We start from the raw sequence: 24839 nt of genomic DNA on the forward strand, positions 1-24839 counted from the left end.
GGAGCATTTAAAAGACGTGAACCTGTTGACCTATAAACAGTGAGCAAGTCAGAGATGTACTGATAACAGCTTTATTTAATGACCCTACACAATAAGTCCAAAACAGCAAATCAGCCTGACGTGGTTAGTCACATGTCTGCCAAACCTCAACAGAAAGAGCAAGACTGTATGTTGGCACATGAAAGCTTGTAATTGTACACACGCACATATAGATAGATACATATTCACTCATACATGTACAGTAAAGAAATCTTTTGTTTATTCTCCCTGTTGATGGTGTAACACGCCACAGTGATGGTATTTATCCCCACAGCTGACCTGAAGTCACTTGTGGGTTGAGGCCTTTGGGTCAAATACAGTCAGTGTGTGTCTGCGACTGTGTATCAGACATACACAGGAGCCACATATTTCATGTATGTCAACTTGTGTCAACATCTGAAGCTAGCAGACCTTCAAATGTTGCACACACACTCACACACACACTCACGCGTGCACACTCAGCCTCACTGCAGTCTTATCCTGCACCGAACACACACTTACCAGTTTAAAAGCACACGCAGAGATTGGGGGAAACTCACTCGGTGTTGGACACTGGGGAGTCAGAGGAAGAGATATTCACCATTACTGGTTTATTAATGAGATGGAGAGGAGATGGAGAGCGAGAAAACAGGCAGGAATGCGGGGAAAAGTCGAGGAGGGAGGACTCCGACAGATGAGACAAATCTGAGATGAAGAGCAGCTACCGAGGCAGCAAAGGAGGATGAGGAGGAGTGCATATGTATTATTAAATACCCAGAGTGTTAGATTATTTACAACAGCTGGAGGAGGGGGAGGTCGATACTGGCTCACCCACGCACTGGTAGGGACGCTCGCTCGCACTCTCACGACGAGCCGGCGGCACAATCTGAGGTGGTTTGTGTAATTGAATGTCAGAAGCTATTAGAAGGAGGAAGGGCGGAAGAGTGTGTGAGAGACATAAAGAGGACAAACCAGTCAGTTTTTATTAAAGTTGGCATGTGAGTTTCAGGCAGGACAAACAAATTAAGGAGCATGTGAACAAATACACGTTTAGTGTCTTACAAGTGTAGAAATCGATTTCAGGGTTGAGGCACCAAAGTGGGATTATCACGTACGCCGTCATCAAGATTAAGTTTGCATCACAGACTCACAGATTCACACTTTCTGCCAGTGTTTTTGTTTACCTCCATTGTCTCGCCTTAGTACTGTTGATTGTGTCGTTGAATATATTAGAACTGTGGGAGGCAGCGCAATAACAGCAGAGCGCTGACCTGGGAAAACACACTCCTCCCACATCTACATACTGTACGGACACACACTCCAGTGTGCACACTTTGGGAAAATACACACCATACACAGATGCCATATACGCACATATGAATACACACAGACTTGCACAAAACCCTGGCCCAAAAATAACAAGCGTGTCCCACATTGAGAGTTCACTGCAAATGGAGAAAAGCCAAGCAGCTTCCTCTCACGTGTTTGACTCTGTCGGGAGCTCTGTCACACTTATTTTCCAACTTTTCTTTCTGTCTTTCTTCACCGCTCTCATGACAGCCTCTTTGGAAGAGTTGGGCCAAATGAGACTGCGCTGTTAAAGCATGTTGGATCCCATTTGGTCAATAATGTGATAATCTTTGGAAAGGAAGTTCAAATCTCCTAACTCCCTTTTTATATTTCATTTTAAGACTCTTATGGTTCGTTGGGCCAGTTGGCTCTTTTCTGGTTGGTTGTCTGGTTGATTAATCTGTCTTCTTGTTTGAATGACTGGGCAGTTGGTTGATTGGTCTGGTTGGTCTCTTTGGTTAGTTTGTTTTTTGGTTATTTGATTGGTTGTCTGGTTGATTATTCTTTCTTCTTGTTTGTTGGCTGGTCACTTGGTTGGTTTGTTTTGTTTGACTGATCATAATAATCATTCTGTGTGTTTGTGCGGTTGGTTGTTGAATCTGTTTTTCAATAGATTCGACACCACAGTGTCTGCTCCTACCCCCACAACCTCACCTGTAGTCAGCCTGGAATCCAGAGCCACACCACTGTGCCAGCCTCTCTCTTCACATGGCGCTGTTGCCTCCTGTGAGATTCCTGACACCCCTCCCCCACCCATCACCTTCACTCAATACCAGGTTGAGATGCAAATGAGGAGACTTCACTCAGGCAAGTCTGCTGGACCAGACGGAGTGAGTCCCCTTGTCCTCAAGACCTGTGCCCCCCAGCTGTGTGGAGTCTTTCATAAACTGTTTATGCTGAGTCTGAGTCTGCAGAGGGTCCCGGTGATGTGGAAGACATCATGCCTCGTCCCTGTACCAAAGACGCCACGTCCCAGTGGCCCCCAGGATTACAGGCCCGCATTGACCTCCCACATCATGAAGACCCTGGAAAGGCTCATCCTGGACCAGCTGCGACCCATAGTAAGACCACATCTGGATCCCCTTCAGTTCGCTTATCAGCCTCGTCTCGGAACTGAGGACGCCATCATCTACCTGCTCAATCGTGTCTACACCCATCTGGACCAGCCGGCGAGCACTGTGAGGGTCATGTTTTTTGACTTTTCCAGTGCTTTCAACACCATCAGGCCGACCCTCCTGGGTGATAAGTTAGCAGCGATGCAGGTGGATGCTTCTCTGGTGTCCTGGATTGTTGATTACCTGACAGGAAGACCACAATATGTACGTCTCCCACAGTGTGTGTCTGACAAGGTGATTAGCAACACAGGGGCACCACAGGGGACTGTCCTCTCCCCCTTCCTCTTCACCCTCTACACCACAGACTTCAGCCACTGCACAGAGACCTGCCATCTTCAGAAGTTTTCTGATGACTCTGCGGTGGTTGGATGCATCAGCAGGGATGATGAGACAGAGTACCGGGCTGTGGTCGATTCCTTTGTCACGTGGTGTGAGCAGAATCATCTGCAGCTCAACGTGGCAAAGACCAAGGAACTGATCGTGGACTTCAGGAAGACCAGGAAACACTTGACCCCTGTTTCAATCCAGGGGGTCAGTGTTGACATTGTGGAGGACTATAAATACCTTGGAGTACACATTGACAATAAACTGGACTGGGCTAAAAACACCACAGCACTTTACAGGAAGGGCCAGAGTCGTCTCTATTTTTTGAGGCGACTGAGGTCCTTCAACATCTGCCAGAAAATGCTGAGGATTTTCTATGAGTCTGTTGTGGCCAGTGCGATCCTCTATGCTGTTGCATGCTGGGGGAGCAGGCTGAGGGTCGCAGATGCCAACAGTTACTGTTACTAACTGTAATAGACTTACACATTTTTTAAATTACATTGACTCCCATATATCTGGGTTTTTCCCATTTCACTCGGCACAAAGTCATCTGGCTTTCTTCATCATACAGGACAGGATCTGCAGTATATGTAGCTCTTCTTCGTGACGTGCCCTGACTTCCTGTCTGTTCTCTCCTCTTTCATATTCAGCTCGTCTCTCCTTCTGTCACTCCGTCTTTCTCTCGTGGCTTCTCTGACCACGGTTGCTGCTCGTTAGCACCATTTAAAAACTTCTTTCTGGCTCATTGGGCTCTTGGCTCATTCCAGCAGCACTGACATTAAGCAGCGTGATGAGTGACTGTGCCCCGCGGCAGACATGACACCTCCGTTTCCATCAGCAATCACAGCTGAACATCAACCCATTTTTTTCCCTTAGCTTTCCTTCTTTCTTCCTTGTCTGCCAGGACGTGGCTGTGATGTTAGCTGTGTTTCCCAAAGGGGGATTTAAATAAAGAGCAACAGCATATTGGCTGATGTTAGAAGATATTCTGCAGACTACAGGTGAGCTGTTAGCCGGCGGCTTTGGAGATGTAAACTCATTTCGAGGATGTCATGTATTTAAACATTAGTAGAAATCGAATCAATGTTTCGAGTGAAAATCGCATAACAATTTACCCCTCTCTCTCTCTCTCTCTCTCTCTCTCTCTCTCTCTCCTTGTCTCAATGTCTTCTTCAGGTATAGACCAGCATGCCGTTGGTGAAGAGGAACATTGAGCCCCGGCACTTGTGCCGTGGAGCGCTGCCAGATGGGGTGACTAGTGAGCTGGAGTGCGTCACCAACACTACACTGGCAGCCATCATCAAGCAGCTGGGCAGTCTAAGTAAGTATACTGTAGTTCAGCACAAGAACATCCTGTAACATTCACGTAATTTTCATTCCGACATTTTAGCATTAACATGCTAGCATGAGTCTTTAGCATGATCTGATATGATGCTCGGTTTGGGGCTCTTTTTTTTGGAGGGCGGAGGGGCTTTTTATTAAAAAAAACTATTTTGTAACATTATTTCCTCTTTTAAAGAAAAATGCACTGCTGACACAAGCCAGGCAGTTTTTTGGGGTTGGTCAGTAAACCCTGTTCTGTAGCCTTGGTTTATCCAGCATTCACTGAATCAGCCCTACTGAAGATACTCAATACTCAAAGTTGCAGTCAGTCATTTTGTTGAGGTTATTTAACAGAAAAAAAATGTTGTACTCATAAATCTCTTGAATACAGTGGTTAAGATGGAAATCAACCGCTGCACATAAACGCATTGTGTGTAAGTGGCTAGAGAACGGCTACAGATGTAGTATGTAGTACAGATGTAGGCGGAGGAGAAGAGAACTGTACTGTGGAGGCACCATGTCTGCACCTTCAACATATGAAGGTCATACCTATGTTTTATTATATGAAGGGGTCCGCTTAAACAAAGAAGCAGAAGAAAACATAAAGGAAATATACATCACCGTTGGAATCTGGATAAAACTTCATCTTGCTCCTCACTCCAAGCCTTAGCTCTTGAATTGAAGTCATAGCTGTAACACAAAAAATATGCATAAACATGCTTATTTATTCCCAATATTGAAGCAATTATTTATTGTTAGCAGGTTAGACATATCATCCTTCCACTCTCCAAACAGCTGACAACAACAACGCTAAACAACAGCAGCTACCAGCTAATGCTATGCTAAGTTTGAGCATCCTAAAAATCATACTTTTCCTCTGATAAACAGTTTGATTACATTTTCATTTCATAAGTGTCAAAGTTTAGCAAAATTAAATCCACTTCAAAGAAAGTTTAGCTGCTGGCTAACCGGCTAACAGCGGCTAACAGCAGATCCAAGATGGCGGCGCGTGAACAACGCGAGGCTCAGTGTCTCTCCAGAATCTGCTATTTAGCGGTTTTTAGCGGTTTTTTATCTACTTTTAACCGGATTATTCGTCCAGAATTGCTGTGCGTTGCTGACCTACAGCAGACAAGAGCTTCTGGACATCTGGACTCACAACTCCAACAGTTTTATCGCCGATCTCCGACTCATCCCAGAGATCTCCAGAACACCGGAGGCTGCCCACTCTCCCCGGCTGGGCGGAAGTGCACGCAGACGGCGCCGAGATCGTAAACAAAGGTGAGGTAGGCGCGGAGGGCTACGGGCTAAGCTAAAGCTAACACCACACCGGCTGCCTTTACCCAGTATTTTTCTCGCCAATGTCCGTTCTCTGGCAAACAAAATGGATGAGATACGGCTCTCCATCACTAACAACAGACGGATTATGGACTCAAATGTCATGTTTTTCACCGAAACATGGCTGAACAACAGCTGCCCGGACAATGCTATCGAGTTAGCAGGACGCCACACACACCGAGCCGACAGGCTAGCAGATGACTCCGGCAAGACCAGAGGTGGAGGTTTGTGCATTTATATTAACAATGCTTGGTGCATGAACTCCACTACTACTGAGAGTCACTGCTCACCTAATGCGGAGTTTTTAATGGTCAAATGCAGACCTTATTATCTCCCCAGAGAACTCACTTCGATCATACTCACTGCCGTGTATATACCCCCCGACGCTAATGCTAGGTTGGCCATGAAAGAACTTTCTGCAGCCATTAACAAACACCAGAATAAACACCCCGAGGCTGCTTTTATTGTTGCTGGCGACTTCAACCACACCAACTTAAAGACAGTCCTCCCCAGATTCCACCAACATGTCTCCTGCCACACCAGAGGAGACAAGACTTTAGACCATGTGTATTCCAACCTGGCTGGAGCCTACAAAGCCACACCCCTCCCCCACATTGGACAATCGGACCATCTCTCCCTGTTCCTCACACCTCGGTATTCACCACTCATCCAACGTGTGAAACCTGCTGTGAGGACAATTAAAGTGTGGCCAGAGGGGACAGACGCAGTGCTCCAGGACAGATTTAAAAACACAGACTGGAATATGTTCACCCACACAGACCTGGACCAGTACGCCTCATCTGTACTGGATTACATCTCCAAAACCACAGACAGTGTCACCACCCAGAAACGGATCACCATGTACCCCAACCAGAAGCCTTGGATGAACCGGGATGTTCGTCTCCTCCTGAAGGCCCGCAACACTGCCTTTAGGTCAGGAGATGCACACGCCTACAGTACAGCCAGGGCTAATCTAAAGAAGGGCATCAAAAAAGCCAAACACCATTACAAAAAGAAGGTAGAAGAACACTTCTCCAACTCCAACCCCCGACGCATGTGGCAAGGACTCCAGACCATCACAGACTACAGGACCACCAAACCCTCCCCTGCATCCTCTGATGTCTCCTTCCTCAACGAGCTCAACAACTTTTATGCTCGTTTTGAGCGAGGGAACCCCACAACCACAACCAAAGCAGACATGACGCCAGACCACCAACCTATGACTCTCTCCCCCACCGATGTAGGAGCGGTGCTGAGCAGGATCAATGTCCACAAGGCTGCAGGCCCTGATGGCATCCCCGGGCGTGTTCTCAGAGCGTGTTCTGGGGAGCTTGCAGGAGTGCTCACAGACATATTCAATCTGTCCTTGGCCCACGCTGTGGTACCGGCCTGCTTCAAATCCACCTCCATCGTCCCGATACCCAAAAACTCCAACCCATCTTGCCTCAATGATTACCGCCCAGTAGCACTCACCCCCATCATCACTAAGTGCTTAGAGCGACTGGTCCTAGCACACTTCAAATCCTGTCTCCCCCCCACCCTGGACCCCCACCAATTCGCATACCGCCGGAACAGGAGCACAGAGGATGCAGTCTCCATCGCAATGCACTCTGTCCTCTCACACCTGGACAACAACAACACCTACGCCAGAATGCTGTTTATAGACTTCAGTTCAGCATTCAATACAATCCACCCCTCACAACTCATCAGGAAACTGACAGACCTGGGTATCAGTTCCCTCATCTGCAAATGGTTACTGGACTTCCTGACCAACCGCCCCCAACATGTCCGGCTGGATAACCGCTGCTCATCTACCATCACAATGAACACCGGTGTACCACAAGGCTGTGTGATGAGCCCTTTCCTCTACTCCCTCTTCACCCACGACTGCAGACCTGCTGATGGTTCCAACACCATCATTAAGTTTGCAGATGACACCACGGTGATTGGCCTCATCAGTGACAACGATGAGGCCGCCTACAGGGAGGAGGTGGATCGTCTGGCTGAGTGGTGCAACAGAAACAACCTGCTGCTTAACACCGAGAAGACCAAGGAGCTCATCGTGGACTACAGGAGGAATGCTGACCCACATCCACCCATCCACATTAAGGGGACGGCTGTGGAGCGTGTGAGCAGCTTCAAGTTCCTGGGAGTCCACATCTCCGAGGATCTCACCTGGACGACCAACTGCTCCAAGCTGGTCAAGAAGGCTCACCAGCGCCTCTTCTTCTTGAGGACTCTGAGGAAGAACCACCTGTCCTCAGACATCCTGGTGAACTTCTATCGCTGCACCATCGAGAGCATCCTGACCAACTGTATAACAGTCTGGTACGGGAACTGCTCTGCCTCGGACCGGAAGGCGTTGCAGAGGGTCGTGAAAACTGCCCAGCGCATCGCCGGAGCACCACTTCCTGCCATAAAAGACATCTACAGGAAGCGGTGTCTGAAAAGGGCTGGGAAAATCATCAAAGACCCCAGTCACCCATCACATGGACTCTTCACCCTCCTGCCCTCTGGGAGGCGCCACAGGAGCCTCCGGACTAAGACCACCAGGTACCGGAACAGCTTCTTCCCCACAGCTGTCAGACTCCTGAACTCTGCCTCCTGACATCTGACCCACGTTAAACTCATGGACTGAACATACACACACCCACAATGGACAACTGTACCCTCAAACACACAATAATAACATGGACTGAACCACCACTCACAACCACCAGCACTTTATATAGCCTCTGTAGAAACTATCTACACCCTCACTTATCTTAACTGCACTACTGTATAGCTCTGTGTAAATAATCATTCTGTACATTCGATAATCTTTAATCCTACAACTGTTTACAACTTGCATAGTTCCCATTTCTGTATAGCTGTATATCCCAGATTCTGTAAAGTTATTTATTTCATATTCTGTATAGTTTTTCATATTTATATCCTGTTCATATCCTGTACATAGCTTGTACTCACTACAGCCTGTACATACTTATAGTTATAGAATATTCACAACATACTTCATACCGTGTACATTATAACATACCATAATAGACCCATTTCTGTAATATACTCACATATCTATATTATTGCTAATATATATTGTAATATATCTATATCACTAAAGCACTTCTGGATGGATGCAAACTGCATTTTGTTGCCCTGTACCTGTGCATGTGCAATGACAATAAAGTTGAATTCTATTCTATTCTAACAGCGGCTAACAGCAGCAAAAATAGAAGCTCTGACCAACAGAGAAGTTCAGTATATCCTCAGCAACTCACCACACTGACTCATCAGCTCATTTCACAAAGTTTTGCACATATCGACAGCTGAGCTAAACAGTGAACTGGAAGCCTACACTCACTACAGATGAACGGCAACCGCAGTTGTTTGTACAGAGGCCACCAAAGCTACGATTATTCACTTACTTACTGACATCTTGTGGTGAGACGTTACACATTATAATTTTAAAAATTGTTTTTCACAGGCCCGTGAAAAATGAAGTGCACCCCACGATTTAGGACCTCTTAACCACCTTTAACAAAAAGTTCACGAGTTTTTTTTCGTGACTGTAGTGAAGAGGACCTATGTTGTTTACCCTCCATCGCAGTCACATGTCTGTCTCTAACACTCGTGAGCAATCAGAGCCCAGCATGTCTAGGCATTTACATGTAATCACACCTAAAATGAATTCAGAGCCATGCTCCTTAATGCAGACCACTTGAGATGTGTTGAGTGTGAATAAGGCCGTGCGTGCATATGCTGATTAGTTTGTGCGTCAGCAGTTGTTTGCTGATGAGCACAGTTGCCATAGTGATTGATGGATTGATGTGAAAGTAAGGTGAATCCAAGGTGATTTTTGTATTTTTTATCAGGTCTAATAACGTGCAGGTGAGCATGTTTTCAGAATTCCTTCTGAAGCATCGTATCCCGCAGTTTAGCGTCCTCTGTATTCTCTTTATTGGAATTTCTCACCCTGAACAGCTAAACACATTCTTCATTTGAAAGCAATGAAGTCATTCATAGCTGATGTGCTCTGTAGCAGACGAGGCATACTTCAATGGAAATGAATTGAGTGTGAGGGGGGAAAGGCTATTTAAATTCGATTAACAGTTAGAGGATAGATTATATTCAGCGACAGCTCACTGCAAATGAGCGAGCGCTCTGCCTCTGCTCCATCTGTGATGACGTGGGCCGAGAGATGGAGACGCAGGACGAGAGAAGAGAGCGAACGAGGTGGCGAGACGCTGAAATGAGTGTGCATGTGATTCAATTTGAAGGTGACAGTGTTATTGAGGAAGGCTGCAGTTCTGCATCTCGGTAAATGCATTTAAATATTTGTGCCGCTGTCGTCACAGACGTGCAAACGCTCTCAGACAGAGAGGCCCTGTTTAAATATTCAGTCCGACAGGTGCACAGCAGGAGGCGGCTGGTCCTGCTGAGGCAGACGCCGGGAGGAGGGAGGGGAGCAACCTCCATCTCTGAATTTCTCTTCTCGTACATTTCATGAACGCCTTCTTCACAGCCACCCTTCAACTTAGACAATTCTGACGAGGCTTCAGAGAACAGTAGATGGATCAGATGAAGGTCCAGATGTGTCTCTCAGGCCCGTGTCAGGCTTCTGCTGGATTTTTTTCTCTATCTTAAGGACATGACATTCAGATACTGTCCATGTCCTTCTTTTGTCCAGTTTCCATGAAAACACCCTGCACAGCAAGCTGAGGTTTGCCAAGTTTTCACCTATAAAGCTCTTTGGGAACCACCTTGTCTTGTCTTTCACATTTTTCATAGATTCAGCTAAAGAAATGGGAACAAATGAGGTTTTTGGGACAGGCTGCGAGTAACAAAGTGCCCAGAGATACAATTTAAAATGATCCTTTTGCTAAGTTGTCTGGTATGTGTAGACACAACACTGGTTGAGTTGTGTTGAGTTAGGTGCCTTTTTGCACTTGAATGATTCATAGGCCAGTGATAAGTGGCTTAACAAACAAACAGGACTGAATGAAGACTAGGATCATCTCATTATTTATTTATTTTTTGCAGTTCATCTTTACACAGGAAAGGACAGACAGCTGGCTACAGCTAGCATGCTATAATAGAGCCTCATTTGGACAGCACACTGCTCTCTGAACACTTCCTCCAAGTAGAAATCCAATCAACTCATACATACAGAGCTACCTTACAGTGTTACAGTAAGGCAGAGAAATGAATCGGTTAGAATACAGCAAAGTGGAGAATATCTGATCACAGGTGAGTCCGTGCACACTGTAAACTGTATGTACAGTGGTCCCTCATTTATCGCTGGAGTTACATTCTAAAAATAATATGTGAAATCTGCAAAATAGCCAACTTAATTTTTTTACAATCATTATAGATGTTTTAAGGCTATGAAACCCCTCACTACACACTAGAGATGGACCGATCCGATATTACGTATCGGTATCGGTCCGATACTGACCTAAATTACTGGATCAGATATCGGAGAGAAATAAAAAATGTAATCGATCCATTAAATATCAAAAAAGCACCTCACAAAACTTGCGACATTGCATAACTCGGCTTATAACCGTAGCACGTTGGAGCAGTGTAGTCACGTGATAGAGCGGCTGTGGCGTGCGATACCTGTCAGCGGTCTGGTTGAGCATTTGGAGCCTCGCTACCAAACCGGCATTTCATCTCAGAGAAAGTGATCCCAGAGAAGTAAAGCAAGTGTGTAAGTTCATCTCTGAATGTTTGTTAAGCATTCCCGTGTTAAGCTTAACAAATGATATATGGGGCGACTGCCTCTTCTTGCTGCTACTTCAATCATGAAACTGATCAATGATCAGCTGATCGGCTTTTCTGTCGCGAGTCCGTCTCTCTTCTTTGTTTTTGGCCCACTTTGCACCAGAAAGAGAAAACCAGCGGCTGAACAACAGCAGCACGTTTAAGCTTGATACGCTGTTGTTAGAATTTATTTAATATTACTTTCTACTCGAGGATCTTTTTCTACGCAGCTGACGGCTGGTAACTGTGCAGGGGCGGATCTAGCAAAGTTTAGCCAGGGGGGCCGATAGGGCATTAACAGGGAAAAGGGGGCACAAAGACACACTTTTCTTTCTTATTCTCATTTCAAATGTCTAGCTTTTAATAAATAATTATCTGAATCTTACACCCAAAGTTTTAATTTGATGTAAAATGTACAGAAGTCCATTACTGTATATAGTAATTATCCGGTTGTTCAGTGATGACGCGACGAATCCTACTTCCGGGTCTAAAGTAGTCTGTGTTTAATATGGCTTTTGTGTTGTTAACATGTTTAATGTTATGTATTTTCTTCTATTTGATCTCAAAAAGCTCCTAAAACAGTCAGTGATCACTGTTGACCTCCCTCGTCTTTTATTACCGCTAATCATTTATTTAAGCTCAGTTTTTAAAACCTTAGGCTGTAGCTACAGCCCAGCCCATGCAGCAGTATATGAATGACTAACCTCGTATTGTGGATGGATTATCTCAGTTGTTCTCCTGGCTGAAGTTTGGTCCTTTTACAGCATCCTGCCATGCGATTACATTTGTTCCTGACCACGAGAACACTCACGGTAACTTTTATCGAGTGGAAAAAAGGTTAGCTTGTTTATATTAAGCTAACATAGCTGTGTCGCTAGCGGTCACGTAGCACATCATTATATACCAGCTAGCCCAACTTCAGTAACCCTACAAACGTCACTGCTGTTTAGTTTTCTGTCTTCATTTATGCTGGAAGTGATAACAGAGCTGTACGTTTTAATTTGTTTCCAAAACCCCGCAGTCAGGACATGCTATATTGTATTTAGATAGAAGCTAGCGAGCTAACTCCCTGCTAACTTCTAACTCCGTTAAATGTCATAAATTCCGTTTTCATGGATGCCTGGATGTTAAACTCAATTGTTACACCTGGTAGAGCAGAACGCTGATCATTTTATTAAAGATGAAAGACTTTAGACAGTTTTTCAACTCTCAGTAATGCCATAGTGATCGTTTGATATATGGACCTGCAGCGGAGTTTAGGGCCAGACACGGCTAGTGACGTCAGACTTAACGACCGGATTAAGTCTAATATACCCTAGTAAGCTATACTACTTTTTCCTTTGGGAAGGTACCATCTGTGCAGTCTGCAATTCTGTTGAAGAAAGATGTTGAATCTATTTAATTATTGTAGAAAAATAATTTATTTCTGTGCATTTTTTTCACACTGCATCAAATTAAAGTTGATTATGTCGATTAAGCATCATGAGGTGGAGCGTGAGGGGTGGTTCCCTATTTTTTTTTCTTGCTATTTTTTACATACAGGTATAACAGAATAGCTTTAGTGTTTGTTTGTTTTTTACTTGAGTTTGAACTTATACAAAATGCATTAAGATATTAAAAAACAGTTTTATTGATTAAAAAACACTATATTGGATTCATATCGGTATCGGCAGATATCCAAATTTATGATATCGGTATCGGACATAAAAAAGTGGTATGGTGCCATCTCTAGTACACACTTTATACACTTTTCTCAGACAGGCATGAACATTTTCACACTTTTCTCTCTTGTTTAAACAATCTCAAAGTTCACACCTCTGTAGAAAAATAAGGCACCCGTGGTTGCGTCAACATTGTTGTGTTTGTTGGGGAGAAAACTTTCAAATATACAGTGCAGCACTTCAGAGTCACACTGCTAGCGATCGAAGATTTATGTAAAGTTGGCAGCTGAACACATTCTGTACTGTACAGGAGACACAGCACGAGATTGATTGACAGTGGTCTACAGCCAATCAGGATGCAGAACACAAAAAAGCAAAATTGCACCCCCAAAAAATCTGCGAAACAGCAAGGGCGCGAAATGTGAACCGCATTATAGCGAGGGACCACTGTATACATGTAGACCTTCTGTTATCACACTTTCTTTTGTCCTTTTTGGACGGAAACCTGAAGTAACTCTGAACGTCTTTAATTGTGTCAGCTTGCTCTGCTTTTCCAGACAGTCTGATTCTCCCAGCTGATTTAATTCTCGCTGCATGTTTTATTCCTGCGGTGTGAGGCAGAGTTCAGCTGGCCAACATGGAAGTGTGAATGTAGCCTGTTAAATATCCCTGGATGAAAGATATTAAAGTGGCGAATCTGACTGTGTGTGTGTGTGTGTTTGTGTGTTTCTCTCCCTCTGTACAGGTCGTCATGCTGAGGACATTTTCGGGGAACTGTTTAACGAAGCCAACAGCTTCTACCTGAGGATGAGCAGCCTGCAGGAGAGGGTGGACCAGCTGGCTGTGAAAGTCACCCAGCTCGACTCCACTGTGGAGGAAGGTGTGTGTGTGAGGATGTGTGTTTTTATTCTCTTTGTGTGTGTGTTTGCAGCACTATAGATTATTAATTGTGCTGTTAGAGAGCACTGACTGTTTCTATGAGTGTACACGTGTTTATGTGAACTGCTATTAGGACTAGCGTGGGTGTGTGTTTGTGTGTGCAGCATTTTAATGGCTGTGCTGATGATTTATTGATGAGGGGTCTCTAGGCTCTTATATTATGCCCTGTGTGGGTGTTTGAGTGTGCGTTTGAGGTCCTGTGAGTGAGTGAAGGTGTGGCTGAGTCTCACCTCAGAGTAGCCGTTAGGACTCGACTTTTGGAGCTCGAGTTAATCCTCGGCTCAGGGTTGGTCGGGATAAACCGAGGCATCTGTGAGTCCTCGCAAAGGTAGAAGGCCATCTGCTTGGTGCGTGTCAACAAGCTGTTTCACTTTCTTTGTGTCTGTCCGCCTCATGTTTGTGTTGGAGTAAACACTCTGAGATAAACGCATCTCTGCAAAGCTTTTAACCTGTGTGTGTGTGTGTGCGTGTGTGCGTGTGTGTGTGTGTGTGTGTCCCCGGCACTATGGATTATTAATTGTGTTGTTAGAGAGCACCGACTATTTCTATGAGTGTACAAGTGTTTATGTGAGCTGCTGTTATGACTAATATGTGTGTGTTTGCTGTTTGCACAGTGTGAGTCAGGATCTTTATCTCCATCATTAAGCTTCAGTCTGTCTCTGAAGGTCAATTCTCTTAATGCAGTAATTGATAGGCCTACACACACACACACACACACACACACACACACACACACACACACACACACACACACACACACACACACACGGAGTTCTGTGTGTATGTTCTTTTTTTAAAATCTTTGATCTCTCTCAGACGTTTATTTATCCTCCTGTGCCTCTAACCTTTTTTGTCTCATCTTTTCTTCCTCCATCCTCTCATGTCGGCCTCTCTGTTCCTTTTGATTTGGCTCAATTTTCTCTCCTTTTATCCTTTTCCTGCCTTTCCTGTTCTCTCCTCCTCGTCACTCTCTGAGAAGCCCTCATCCCCCTTTCTTTTCTTCTGTTTTCCTTGTTTTCTTTCCCCACTGTGTCTCCCCGCTATCCTAGACTCCTGTTCTTCCCCTAATACCCTCTCCTCTCCTCTGGTTCCAATTTCCTGTTTCTTTGTTTCTCTTCCTCCTCCCCTCAGTCTTTCCCCACCTTACTCCTCCCTTTTCCTCTTTCTCCTCTTCCTCCCGTTTGTCTGGATATATATTTTTCGTCTGTAGCTCTGTGCGTCTCTCTCTGTCTGTGCTGATACTGCCGAGTCATTCTGCAGCACGCCGGCCTCAGACAGCGTCAGAGAGAGCAGCACAGACGAGGATAAAAAGGAAAAGCTCAGCAGTCTTCTGTCTTATCCTTCCCTCCCCTTATCTCGCCTCCTCCTCCTCCTGCTCGCCTCCTCACACTTTTCCACCCTCTCTCTCTCTCGTCTCTTTCTGTCTCTTTTTACCTCTTCCTCCTCCTCTTCCTCCTCCACACAAACCATTTCTCAGTCCTTTAATTCCTTCGTTTCCTTTTCCACACATTCACTCAAATTTGTTTTCTGTCTCATCATGTCCCACTACTCATTTTTCCACCTCCTTTCTGATTCCTCGCTTCCTCTTCTTCATTGCTTCTTTTGTGCACCACCCTTTTTTCTTCCGTACATGAAGAAAGGAAAGGAGGAGAGAAGAGATGGAAGGAGGAAGGAAAGAAGGATTGCGAGAAGGAAGTGAGGAAGAAATGAAAGCAAAGAGAAAGCAAAGAAAGATGATCTAAGGTCAAAAAGGAATGAAGGGAGGTAGGAAATAAGGAAGGATGGAAGAAAAGAGAAAAAAGGGGGAAGGAGCCTACAGGAAGCAGCACGTCCCTCCAGACAGTAAAGTGATTATAAATTGTTCACATAAATCCAAATAACTCTAAATTCAGAGGTTAGGTCAGTGCAGAGTTCCTTAATCAGTGTGTGCATTACACGAATGTGGTTATTAATGGTGTTAAACACAGTTTATGCATGTGTATGTGCAGAGAGGGAGGTGAGTGTTAAAAAGGGCCGGAGAGGAGAAAGAGGAGAAGGAGAAGAAGAGCAGAGAGAGCGAGGTCTCTTTGAAGATGTGTCTGAATGAAAGTTGCATTAGCTGCGAGTTTTGTGGATTATTCATTTGGCCGTAGGGAAGGAAGCTTAGGGAGGAATGATCAAACAGACAGGAGTGTGCTCTGACTGCACACACACACAGATCAAACGGCCAGTCGCCCTTTGGTGTCTGCAGGCGGATTTTTAAGCTAACCATAGATTTTTCAGTAATAAAATGTGTCCATACAAACACAGACATGCACAGAGCTAATGACAGGAGCGTGTGTGACACTGACGTGGTTTAAACTGATCGTATAGGACACTGATCACGCCCTGATCGTCTCTGTGTGTGTGTGTGTGTGTGTGTGTGTGTGTGTGTGTGTGTGTGTGTGTGTGTGTTTAGCCATCTGCTAGATCCTGGATAGCACTGCAGCGGTGATAAATCTCTCACAGGATTGACACACATACGTGTCACGTTCTGACACTTAACACACCGCCCAGCCTCCTGTTGTTGTGCAGCCACAGTTTGCATGCGTGTGTGTGTGTGCGATGCTTGTTAAGCTGATGCAACAAGCTCCAAGTCTAATCTGACCCTGCTGTCCTATTATTTGTGCATGCGTATGTATGCGTTCGAGTTCAAACACCATTTAAGCTGTATGTTCTGTATCAGTCGATATGCACACGATGTGCGTGTATTTGATCCGTTTATCCGTTTTACTTCTAAAATGATCGTCTATAGGTTGCAGAATCGTAGCAAACATTTACCACGCCGCTTTTCAACGACCGATAAACCCATAAATCTCAACAAGGTCAGAGCTGCGTGTGTAAAGTTACCATTGAGGGTCAATAGCTGCTCTGAGTGTGTTATGGCTCCTGCTTGAGCAGCATGTGCCGTTTTATTTGTCGACGGAAAGGTCGAAACGATGAGGTTAAAGTGAAGTGCAACAGTTTGTATACTGACGGGGTTTTGGCGGCACCCTGCTGGGCTGGTGGGCGGGTGGACACCCAAGTTTGTGATTGCGGTAACTTAAGAACGAGACGACTTGCTAACATTCTGGGACGAGTTCAAATCCTGGCGAGCTTGACCTCACAATCAGAGGTCAACTGCTAGGATTTTCACATTTATACTACATGTGCATCTACCAAGAGGCTGATGGCTAGTATTATTATTAATATTAGTATTATTATTTTCTTTGATTAGTTGCTAACCCCTTATTTCCTGCGTATGTTTTAAGGCAAGAGAAACAAAATACAGATTCTTCATCCATCCATTCTCTTCCACTTATCAGAGTTATAAATTAGTCAAACAAATACAGGAAATTCGTCCAAATTCGGTGTGAATGGCCAGAGTTGTCCCAGCAGCCTGCTGATGTGTTTTGGAAAAAATTTGCGGACTTTGAAATTTTCTTTTTATAAATTCTACGGCTTTTCCTGCTGACAAAGACCTCCCCCACAGCCATTTAGTTAAGTAATTGAAGATAAATTATGTGAATTTCAGGAGCGGGACCACGCCTCCAAACACGCCTCTTCCGGGTCTTGTCCATATATGACCCCCCCAGTTCTACAAGCTGTTTGTTCTCATTTTCGTGCCCCACCCTAGTTCCCCCTTTTTTCAGTTCTTTCACTTCTTCACTTCTCATTAGTACATGAGCCCAGGAGCCGACACCAGTCCCAAACCTAAAATGAGGACATGGGCAAAGTTCCTGTTTTTTTACTATTAAAGAAAATCTTTCTGTAATTTTACACATTTGTCATGTAGAAAAACTGAGACGTGTTGTTGAAATTTGTCTTATCTTGTATTAAGACATCTCAGGGTTTAAATGTGTTGTTAAACTTCTTTACACTGACAAAAAGGGGGATTTCGCTATCATATCATATTTAATACCCCCAGTTTCTCAGACTTGAACATCATCATTGTGATTTTTTTTTTACATAAATAAATTGCACAAAACATTTTAAGCAATAAACTGAAAAATAAAATACTGAATGTAGCAAATACGATACAAACTAAAACTCGTGTATGCAAATTAATATTTAATTTATTTTTTTATTTTATTGTCATTTTCAAAAATTTGAATTTTCTAGCAGTTGTTTCATGATTCAGGTTTTAAAGGTTTAAAATATGAAACACAAATCTCACGTGTCCGGTGTTTAAAGGACTCCTGGAATAAGCAGAGCCCCCTGGTGGCTGGTAGAAAAACATATTGGCCAATCAGAAGCTGCACACGCATTGAGAACGGCAGATGTTTGCATATTTATAGAGTCTAGACTTCATAAAAAAGCAGATCATCTTTATTTAATGAAGAACTCCAGCAGACGCACGCTGTCATTCAGCCCAGAGCATGTGACGTGTGATGTAATGGTGTAGTGGGTATGATAAATGGGAAGTGATTAGATGCATTTTATCTGTGAGCAGTGACACAAGATTGATTAACTCCACTGTAGGAAGCTAAAAAAAAAAGAGGAAAATTATTATTTTCTGATGATTATCTGTTTTTATTTTTCACTCGGATTGTCCGTAATTGTCCTTAAACTAGATTTTAAAAAGTTTATTTTCCAGGTTGATGTTTTCTTTGGTCACTCCATCAGACTGAAGCTTGAATTAATTGGCATTAAAAATCTGCTAAACTTGTGCTAATTTTTTCTAAGAGCCCTAACAAGAGATTAGGCTCTTTTTCTCTTAATGCCACAAATCCTGGCTTTGATTCATGCGTTAAAAAAAAATCGAGGGTAGAGGAGAGTGATGCATATGAAGGAATTAGTGGCTGAAACCGGCTGTTTTGGGGGATTATGATGTCAAACACCAGTGTTTGTGACTCTGCCGGCTTAATCGCCGTGTTGTTGTTTTTCATTCTGTTTGCTTATCATAATTTAATGCTGTCCTCCTTCTCTGTTTCCAGTTTCTCTGCAGGACATCAACATGAGAAAGGCCTTTAAGAGCAGTACCATTCAGGACCAGCAGGTGGTGTCGAGGACCTCTGTGCCCAACCCTGTGGTGGAGATGTACCACCGCTGCGACAAACCTCCACCACTTAATATTCTCACCCCCTATAGGTCAGTCTTTTAGCCTCTCTGCCAGTATTGATAATTTACCAAGCTCCGCTGTTTTTTTTTTTCTTAGTTTCACTTCCTCCTCCTCGCAGGGATGACAAGAAGGACGCCCTGAAGTTTTACACCGACCCCTCCTACTTCTTCAACCTGTGGAAGGAAAAGATGCTGCAGGCCACTGAGGACAAGCGCAAAGAGAAGAGACGGCAGAAGGTACGATGTGTGCGCCGAACGAGTGTTTGTGAGCGTGCGCTGTATGTTTGGGTGTACGTCACCGTGGTCTGGAAACGGTTAAAGAAATTCATCTTCTGCTTTATTTTGCGAATTTTTATTTTCCTGCCCGGTGGTGCCATCTATGCTGTTATTTCAGTTTCATTTCTCTCTGACTGTACTCTCCATTTAGCTTTGCTTGGTTGTTTAATCGGCTATCGATGCAGCAGCAGCTGAGCAGGCCGGTTATCCAGAGACAACAACGTGATCGAGGGAGAACTTATACGAACGTTGTATTTGGCTGTAGTTACATACAGTGTAAAACTCTTGAGACACCACTCATTGCTTTATATTTTTCTTCCAAGCAGCCAGACCTTTAAGTGCTCTTGAGTAATAGTTCTCCAGGCTTTCTGAAGGTCTTTCAGAGTTCTTCTTTGGACATTGTCTGCTTTTTCACTCATTTTCAGTCCAGTCGTGGAACCTGACCATTTTTAGAGGATTTTGTTTGTTAGACCAGCGGTCTCCAACCTTTTTTGCGCCACGGACCGGTTTATGCCCGACAATATTTTCACGGACCGGCCTTTAAGGTGTCGCGGATAAATACAACAAAATAAAACTAGTACCGGTACCGAAAAAAATAAGATTTATTCATAACACACGTGAAAAGACCCAGGAAAACCAAGTTAACGGTACAAACGATAACAAAATAACACTGAAAACCGATAAAAACCCTGAAAACCATACATTCACACCTGAGCCTCAACTCTCGCGGCCCGGTACCAAACGACTCACGGACCGGTACCGGTCCGAGGCCCAGGGGTTGGGGACCGCTGTGCTAGACCACTGAACCCTGACCTATGAATCATTCAAGAACAGAAAAGGCACCTAACTCAAAAAGTGTTTTAGCATTAATCAGCAAGACCGTGGCTAATAGCTGTTTCACCTCGTCCTCTCATATTGTGTGCAGTGTGTCCCTTAAAAAGTTTGAGGAAACTTGACAAGTGGAAAGAAGAAGAAGAAGTGGCGAGTCTAAAAATATATATCTATAGCAGATGAACCGCATCTGAAGCTGTGTCCCAAAACCTAGGCCACGTCCTTCGGAGGACCCGGCCTTCGCGGTCTACGTGGGCCGGGTCCTTTGAAGACCGAGAAGGCTGGAAGTGCGAGGCTGTGAAATGGGACGGTCCAGCCTTCAAATCTGCGTCACCGCTGTCTCGGTGGAGTCCAGTAAACTCAGCTCTCTGCTCCTTGCTATCTAAAATATAACAGGACACGACCGTCTCACACTTCTGTTTAATCAGTTTTCTGTTTGATGTTTATTCAGCTGTGTGAAAACCACCCGAGGGATTAATCAACTTTTATTTAATTTAATCTAATAACTTTAATCTCAACCAAAACGATTTACTCCCCAACAAGTAAAACACTGAAAAAGCTAAACAATAACGTTTTTAAGTTATCTGAGTGACTTATATATCATGTTTAACCTGAGTAGTGAAAGACGGCGGGGGTCTGAAAGCGATGAAGCCGGGAGTCCGCTGTTCTCACCGGCTCGAGTGACATTGAACCCCCAGCTAGCTATCGAGCTGGTGGGTAACGGACGTCTCCGAAAACATCGGAGCGCTTTTGCAAATATGCGATGTCTTGATAAACCGAGCAGATATTTGAAGTTTACACAGCTACTTTCTTGCCTAAAATATGTTAAAAGTTTATTTTGTGACCCAGAAAGATTAATAACAGTAATATTAAAAACTTAGTAGCGGCCGCCATTGTTTGGAAACTGGAATTGGCTGGGCCGCGCTATGAATTCTGGGATATGGTGGGCCACGAAGGACACACCCGGCCCATTCTTCAAATCTGGGGAAAAGGAGGACGTATTTGTCGGCCGGATTCGGAGGAGTCTACGAATTTGGACAGTCTTCATCGTGTCGCTGTGACGTAATCGGTCTACAAATGTGGCCTCAGGAGGAGGCCACATTTGTAGCCTCCTCCGTAGGCGTTTCTGCTTGAAAGTCATGTCTTTTAGAGCCAGGGAAAAAATCCAGCGAAGACCTGACACGGCCCTGAGAGATACAGTACATCTGGGCCTTCAACTCATATACTGTTCACTGAAGCCTCATCAGAAATGGTCTCAGTGGAAGGGTGGCTGTGTGTGGGCTGAGGTATGCCAGATTACACAAGAACTGGACCCAAAATCAGTGACAACAGATCTGATGGAGTGATGAATCTGAATTTGAAAGTTTTGATTCAAATCCTGGAGGCTCTGTCGTGGTTTAGAGCTGCAGTGTTTTTGGAGATCTTGTCAAAATCGATGGAATTATGAATGCAAAAAAGTACCATAAGGTCCAATACCATCCAGCAAACATCTGATTGGATAGAAAAACACACAGTGGAACAATATCAGTTATGGATTGGCCTCCCCAGGGCCCGGACATCAATTTTATTAAAGCAGTTTGGGATCATCTAAATTCAGAAACATCCAAAGACGAGCTTTAAATGTCCTTGAAGAAGCCCGCAGAACTATTCCCAAAGACTGCTTAAAGGAATTGCAAGAACGCTTCCATAAGAGAGTTCTGACTGTGCTGAAGAATAAGAATATTTGCCATTTTCCTACAAAAATGTAAAGAAACCAGAGGTGACTCAAGTCTTTAGCACACTACTGTACGCTCACTTCCTGCTGGATTTAACTGAACTGTGTCCTGCTGTTTTAAAGTAGTGCATTCAGTTTGCAGGTCTGTGCGCTGGTCTACGTGAACACCAATAACCTGGAGCACTGAAAGGAGCTCCAGCACACCACCATTGCTCTCGTTTATTAATCCATTCAAACTAATAGGAACTGAGCTACGAGTATTTCAGAGCTGAGCTTCGGTGGTGTTCCCCTTCACACTTCCTTTGGCGCTCTCTTCCTTTGTTGGTGATTGTAACCGCTCAACAGCTGCTGCTGCATGTGTTTGCTGCAGTTCGGTCAATATTTCTGTTGAATTTAATGCTGCTCACATTTTTCTGTTCCCTCCCTTCGACCTGGAAACCATGCAGAACCTTCCCCCCCCCCCCCTCCCACCTCCGAAACAACGCAGCTTCAGCTGTTACTCAACAGGTCTGAGAGCCCGAGCAAGCTGCAGGAGGATGGCTCCTCCACCTCTATCCTTTCCTCCCACAGCTCCTCCTCCTTCGTTTCTCTCTATCTTTAGTTTCCTGGCCTTTGAAGACACCCCCCACCCCCTCCTCCTCCGCCTCCTCTGCTCAGTCTAACGCACCAGCTTGTCTTTCTCCCATGTTTCCATAGGGCTGTCCGGCCCACCCTGACAGGCCCCACTCCAGACAGGCCCAACCCAGGAGCCCCCTGTCCATCTCTGTAAGACAACCCCGACCCCTAACCTAACCTGCCCCCGTTCTGCCCCCCCACTTCCCCTCCCTCCACTTCCTCCCCACACATCCCACTAGCACACATTACAGACTCACCTATCAAAGCAGACATGTCCTAACACCATTGAGACACGCTGATACACATGAAAGTACTAAGTAAATGCCAGCACACACACACTCCCTCCTGTTTGTCTGTGTGTGTGTTTAATGTCACCTCAGCTTAACACCTCACCGTCTTGCTAACCCTCCGTGTTTGGTTTGGTTGCTGTCCTGTGCTCCCACAAGTTTTGGCTCTGTCATCTGTACCGGTGTTTTTGGTGTTGTCGAATAGTGACTGGGTGGTGCTTACACTGTGTGTGTGTGTGTGTGTGTGTGTTGGGGGCTGGGTCAGTGTGAATTTACCCCGTGGTGAAGGAGCTGGTGATGGGGTTGAGCTTTTTTATATTTCCCTTTACACAGTAAATAAATAAATAGCCAACAGCTGAGTTTCCCTCTGCTCCTCTGTGTGTCTGTGTGTCACTCGTAGGAGCAGCAGAGGCAGGTTGAAGACCCGAGCAGAGAAGTGAAGAAGGTCAGTAATCACTTACTAAGTTTATTATTAATGGTCATTTAATTAGAGTTATCAACGTTCCTCTGAAACAAGAGTAAAGCAAGCGGTTAAATCCTCTATACAATCATTTAATGAACAGTTTTTAACAGAGTATAAAGCAGATCATAGTTTTGACAGGTGAAGTGAACAACACTGATTATCTCTCCATCGTTGCAGCTCTTAGTGGGCGGGATATATTAGAGAGAAGATGAACAGTTTATCCTCAAAGTTGATGAGTAAGAAGCAGGAAAAATGGGCAAGCATAAGGACTAGAGTGAGTTTACCAAAGGCCAAGTTGTGACGGCGAGACAACCGGATCAGAGCATCTCCAAACCGCAGATGCTGTGGGTTGTTCCTGGCCTGCAGTGGTCAGTGACAGGGTCATGAACGTCCAAGGCTCACTGATGATTGGGGAGCTAAGGCTGGCCCGTGTGGTCCGATCCAACAGACGAGTTACTGTAGCTCAAACTGCTGAAAAACGTTAATGCTGCTTCTGATAGGAAGCTGTCAGAATACACGGTGTTATCAGTTTGTAGATCAAAGGGGTCAAGTTAGCAGTCACGCTTAATCTGTTTGTAATAATCAGCTGGTTTGGAGGCAGGTTTTCTATGTGCTTTTTTTGGAACTGAGTAAACACTTGCACATTTCAAAGCACGTTACTGTCCTTAAACATCAGTCTTTTCTTACATATCTCCTCCTCCTTAGACCCCAAATGACTCCGGGCTCCCCGACGTTTGTGGGAATATTGTGTTTCTTTCAGTTTAGCTTTGATTTCCATCGTTGACACCCATGAAAAATCGCTTTAATTCAAATTTACTGGCTTACTAAGAGTAATCTGACCTTCCTCCTTCATTTACACTGATTCTGCACTTTAGCAGATGTATTATCTGAGCTGGTCCTATACAGTCATCCTAACTGCATCAGTAACATCAAGAACTGATGAAGAAGAAAATAAATCACAAAGCTGCTTAGAGCCAAAGAAAAGTGAATTTGCTGGTAAAATACTTAATAAAAGTGGAATAAAAAGAGCAGAGACCACATTGTTAGTGTGGAGAGCTCTTAATCATTTTAAAAGGCATCTCTAGTAAATGCTGCTACTGGAGTAGAGGCAGTAAAAATCTATTTTCTATTAGTAGGGTGCAATACAGGTACAGCTGTTCTAATGCTCCGCTCTAAAGGTAGTGACTGTGAAAGGATTGCAGGAGAAAGATGTAATACAGCAGCTTAATCTTTCTAAACTCCATTACTATAATTATATACATATATAATTTTACCTGTAACTGCAGTGTAACGTGTCTGTTTCTCCCGGTTTAACCTTGAAGGTGCGTAAAGCTCGTAACCGACGCCAGGAGTGGAACGTCCTGGCCTACGACAAAGAGTTCAGACCAGACGCCAGGCTCGCCCCCTCCCCTTACCACGGCATGTCCTCTGAAGGCTCACTGTCCCCAGATAGCAGGTAAACACACGTGTGCACACACACATACATTAGCTACAAGTGAGGTTTGTCTCTGAGGTCCTGTTTCCTGTCCTAGTTTATGTGTACAGTCAGTGTTTGAGGATGGGCATTGGATGAGTGTTTCTCTCATCCTTTAAAGCCTATAAATACTATTCATATACTATAAATAGTACACAGTAAGCTGGCGTTGTTACACAGCCACTATAAGTGTCACATAATTTAAGCACATACCTGCTTAATACAGAGATTTAAGAAGTGCCAGCTTACTGTGTCGTTTACAGCTCTGTGCTGCCCTCTTCTGGCAAATGTAG

The 24839-nt window shown here is 44.5% G+C and overlaps 1 protein-coding gene across 2 annotated transcripts in view; it reads left to right on the forward strand.

The window, feature by feature from the left end:
* Window positions 1–24839, forward strand: part of LOC147335243 (actin-binding protein WASF3) — a 55473-nt gene that overhangs the window by 24338 nt on the left and 6296 nt on the right. Inside the window, exons 2-8 of one of the 2 annotated variants that reach the window (XM_086277100.1) lie at window positions 3984–4128; window positions 13635–13769; window positions 18763–18916; window positions 19006–19123; window positions 22404–22472; window positions 23010–23054; window positions 24395–24528. In XM_086277100.1, coding sequence (XP_086133226.1) covers window positions 3996–4128; window positions 13635–13769; window positions 18763–18916; window positions 19006–19123; window positions 22404–22472; window positions 23010–23054; window positions 24395–24528 — 788 coding nt within the window. In that variant the 5' untranslated portion in view covers window positions 3984–3995. The remainder of the gene's footprint in view (window positions 1–3983; window positions 4129–13634; window positions 13770–18762; window positions 18917–19005; window positions 19124–22403; window positions 22473–23009; window positions 23055–24394; window positions 24529–24839) is intronic. The other variant, XM_086277107.1, reaches the window with a different exon arrangement.

This window comes from Aulonocara sp. 'chitande type north' Nkhata Bay, linkage group LG3, assembly GCF_057382095.1.
Source record: "Aulonocara sp. 'chitande type north' Nkhata Bay isolate Kocher_YH1m ecotype deep benthic linkage group LG3, A_spYH_male_GT1.1, whole genome shotgun sequence".
NCBI classification, from domain to species: Eukaryota; Metazoa; Chordata; class Actinopteri; order Cichliformes; family Cichlidae; genus Aulonocara; species Aulonocara sp. 'chitande type north' Nkhata Bay.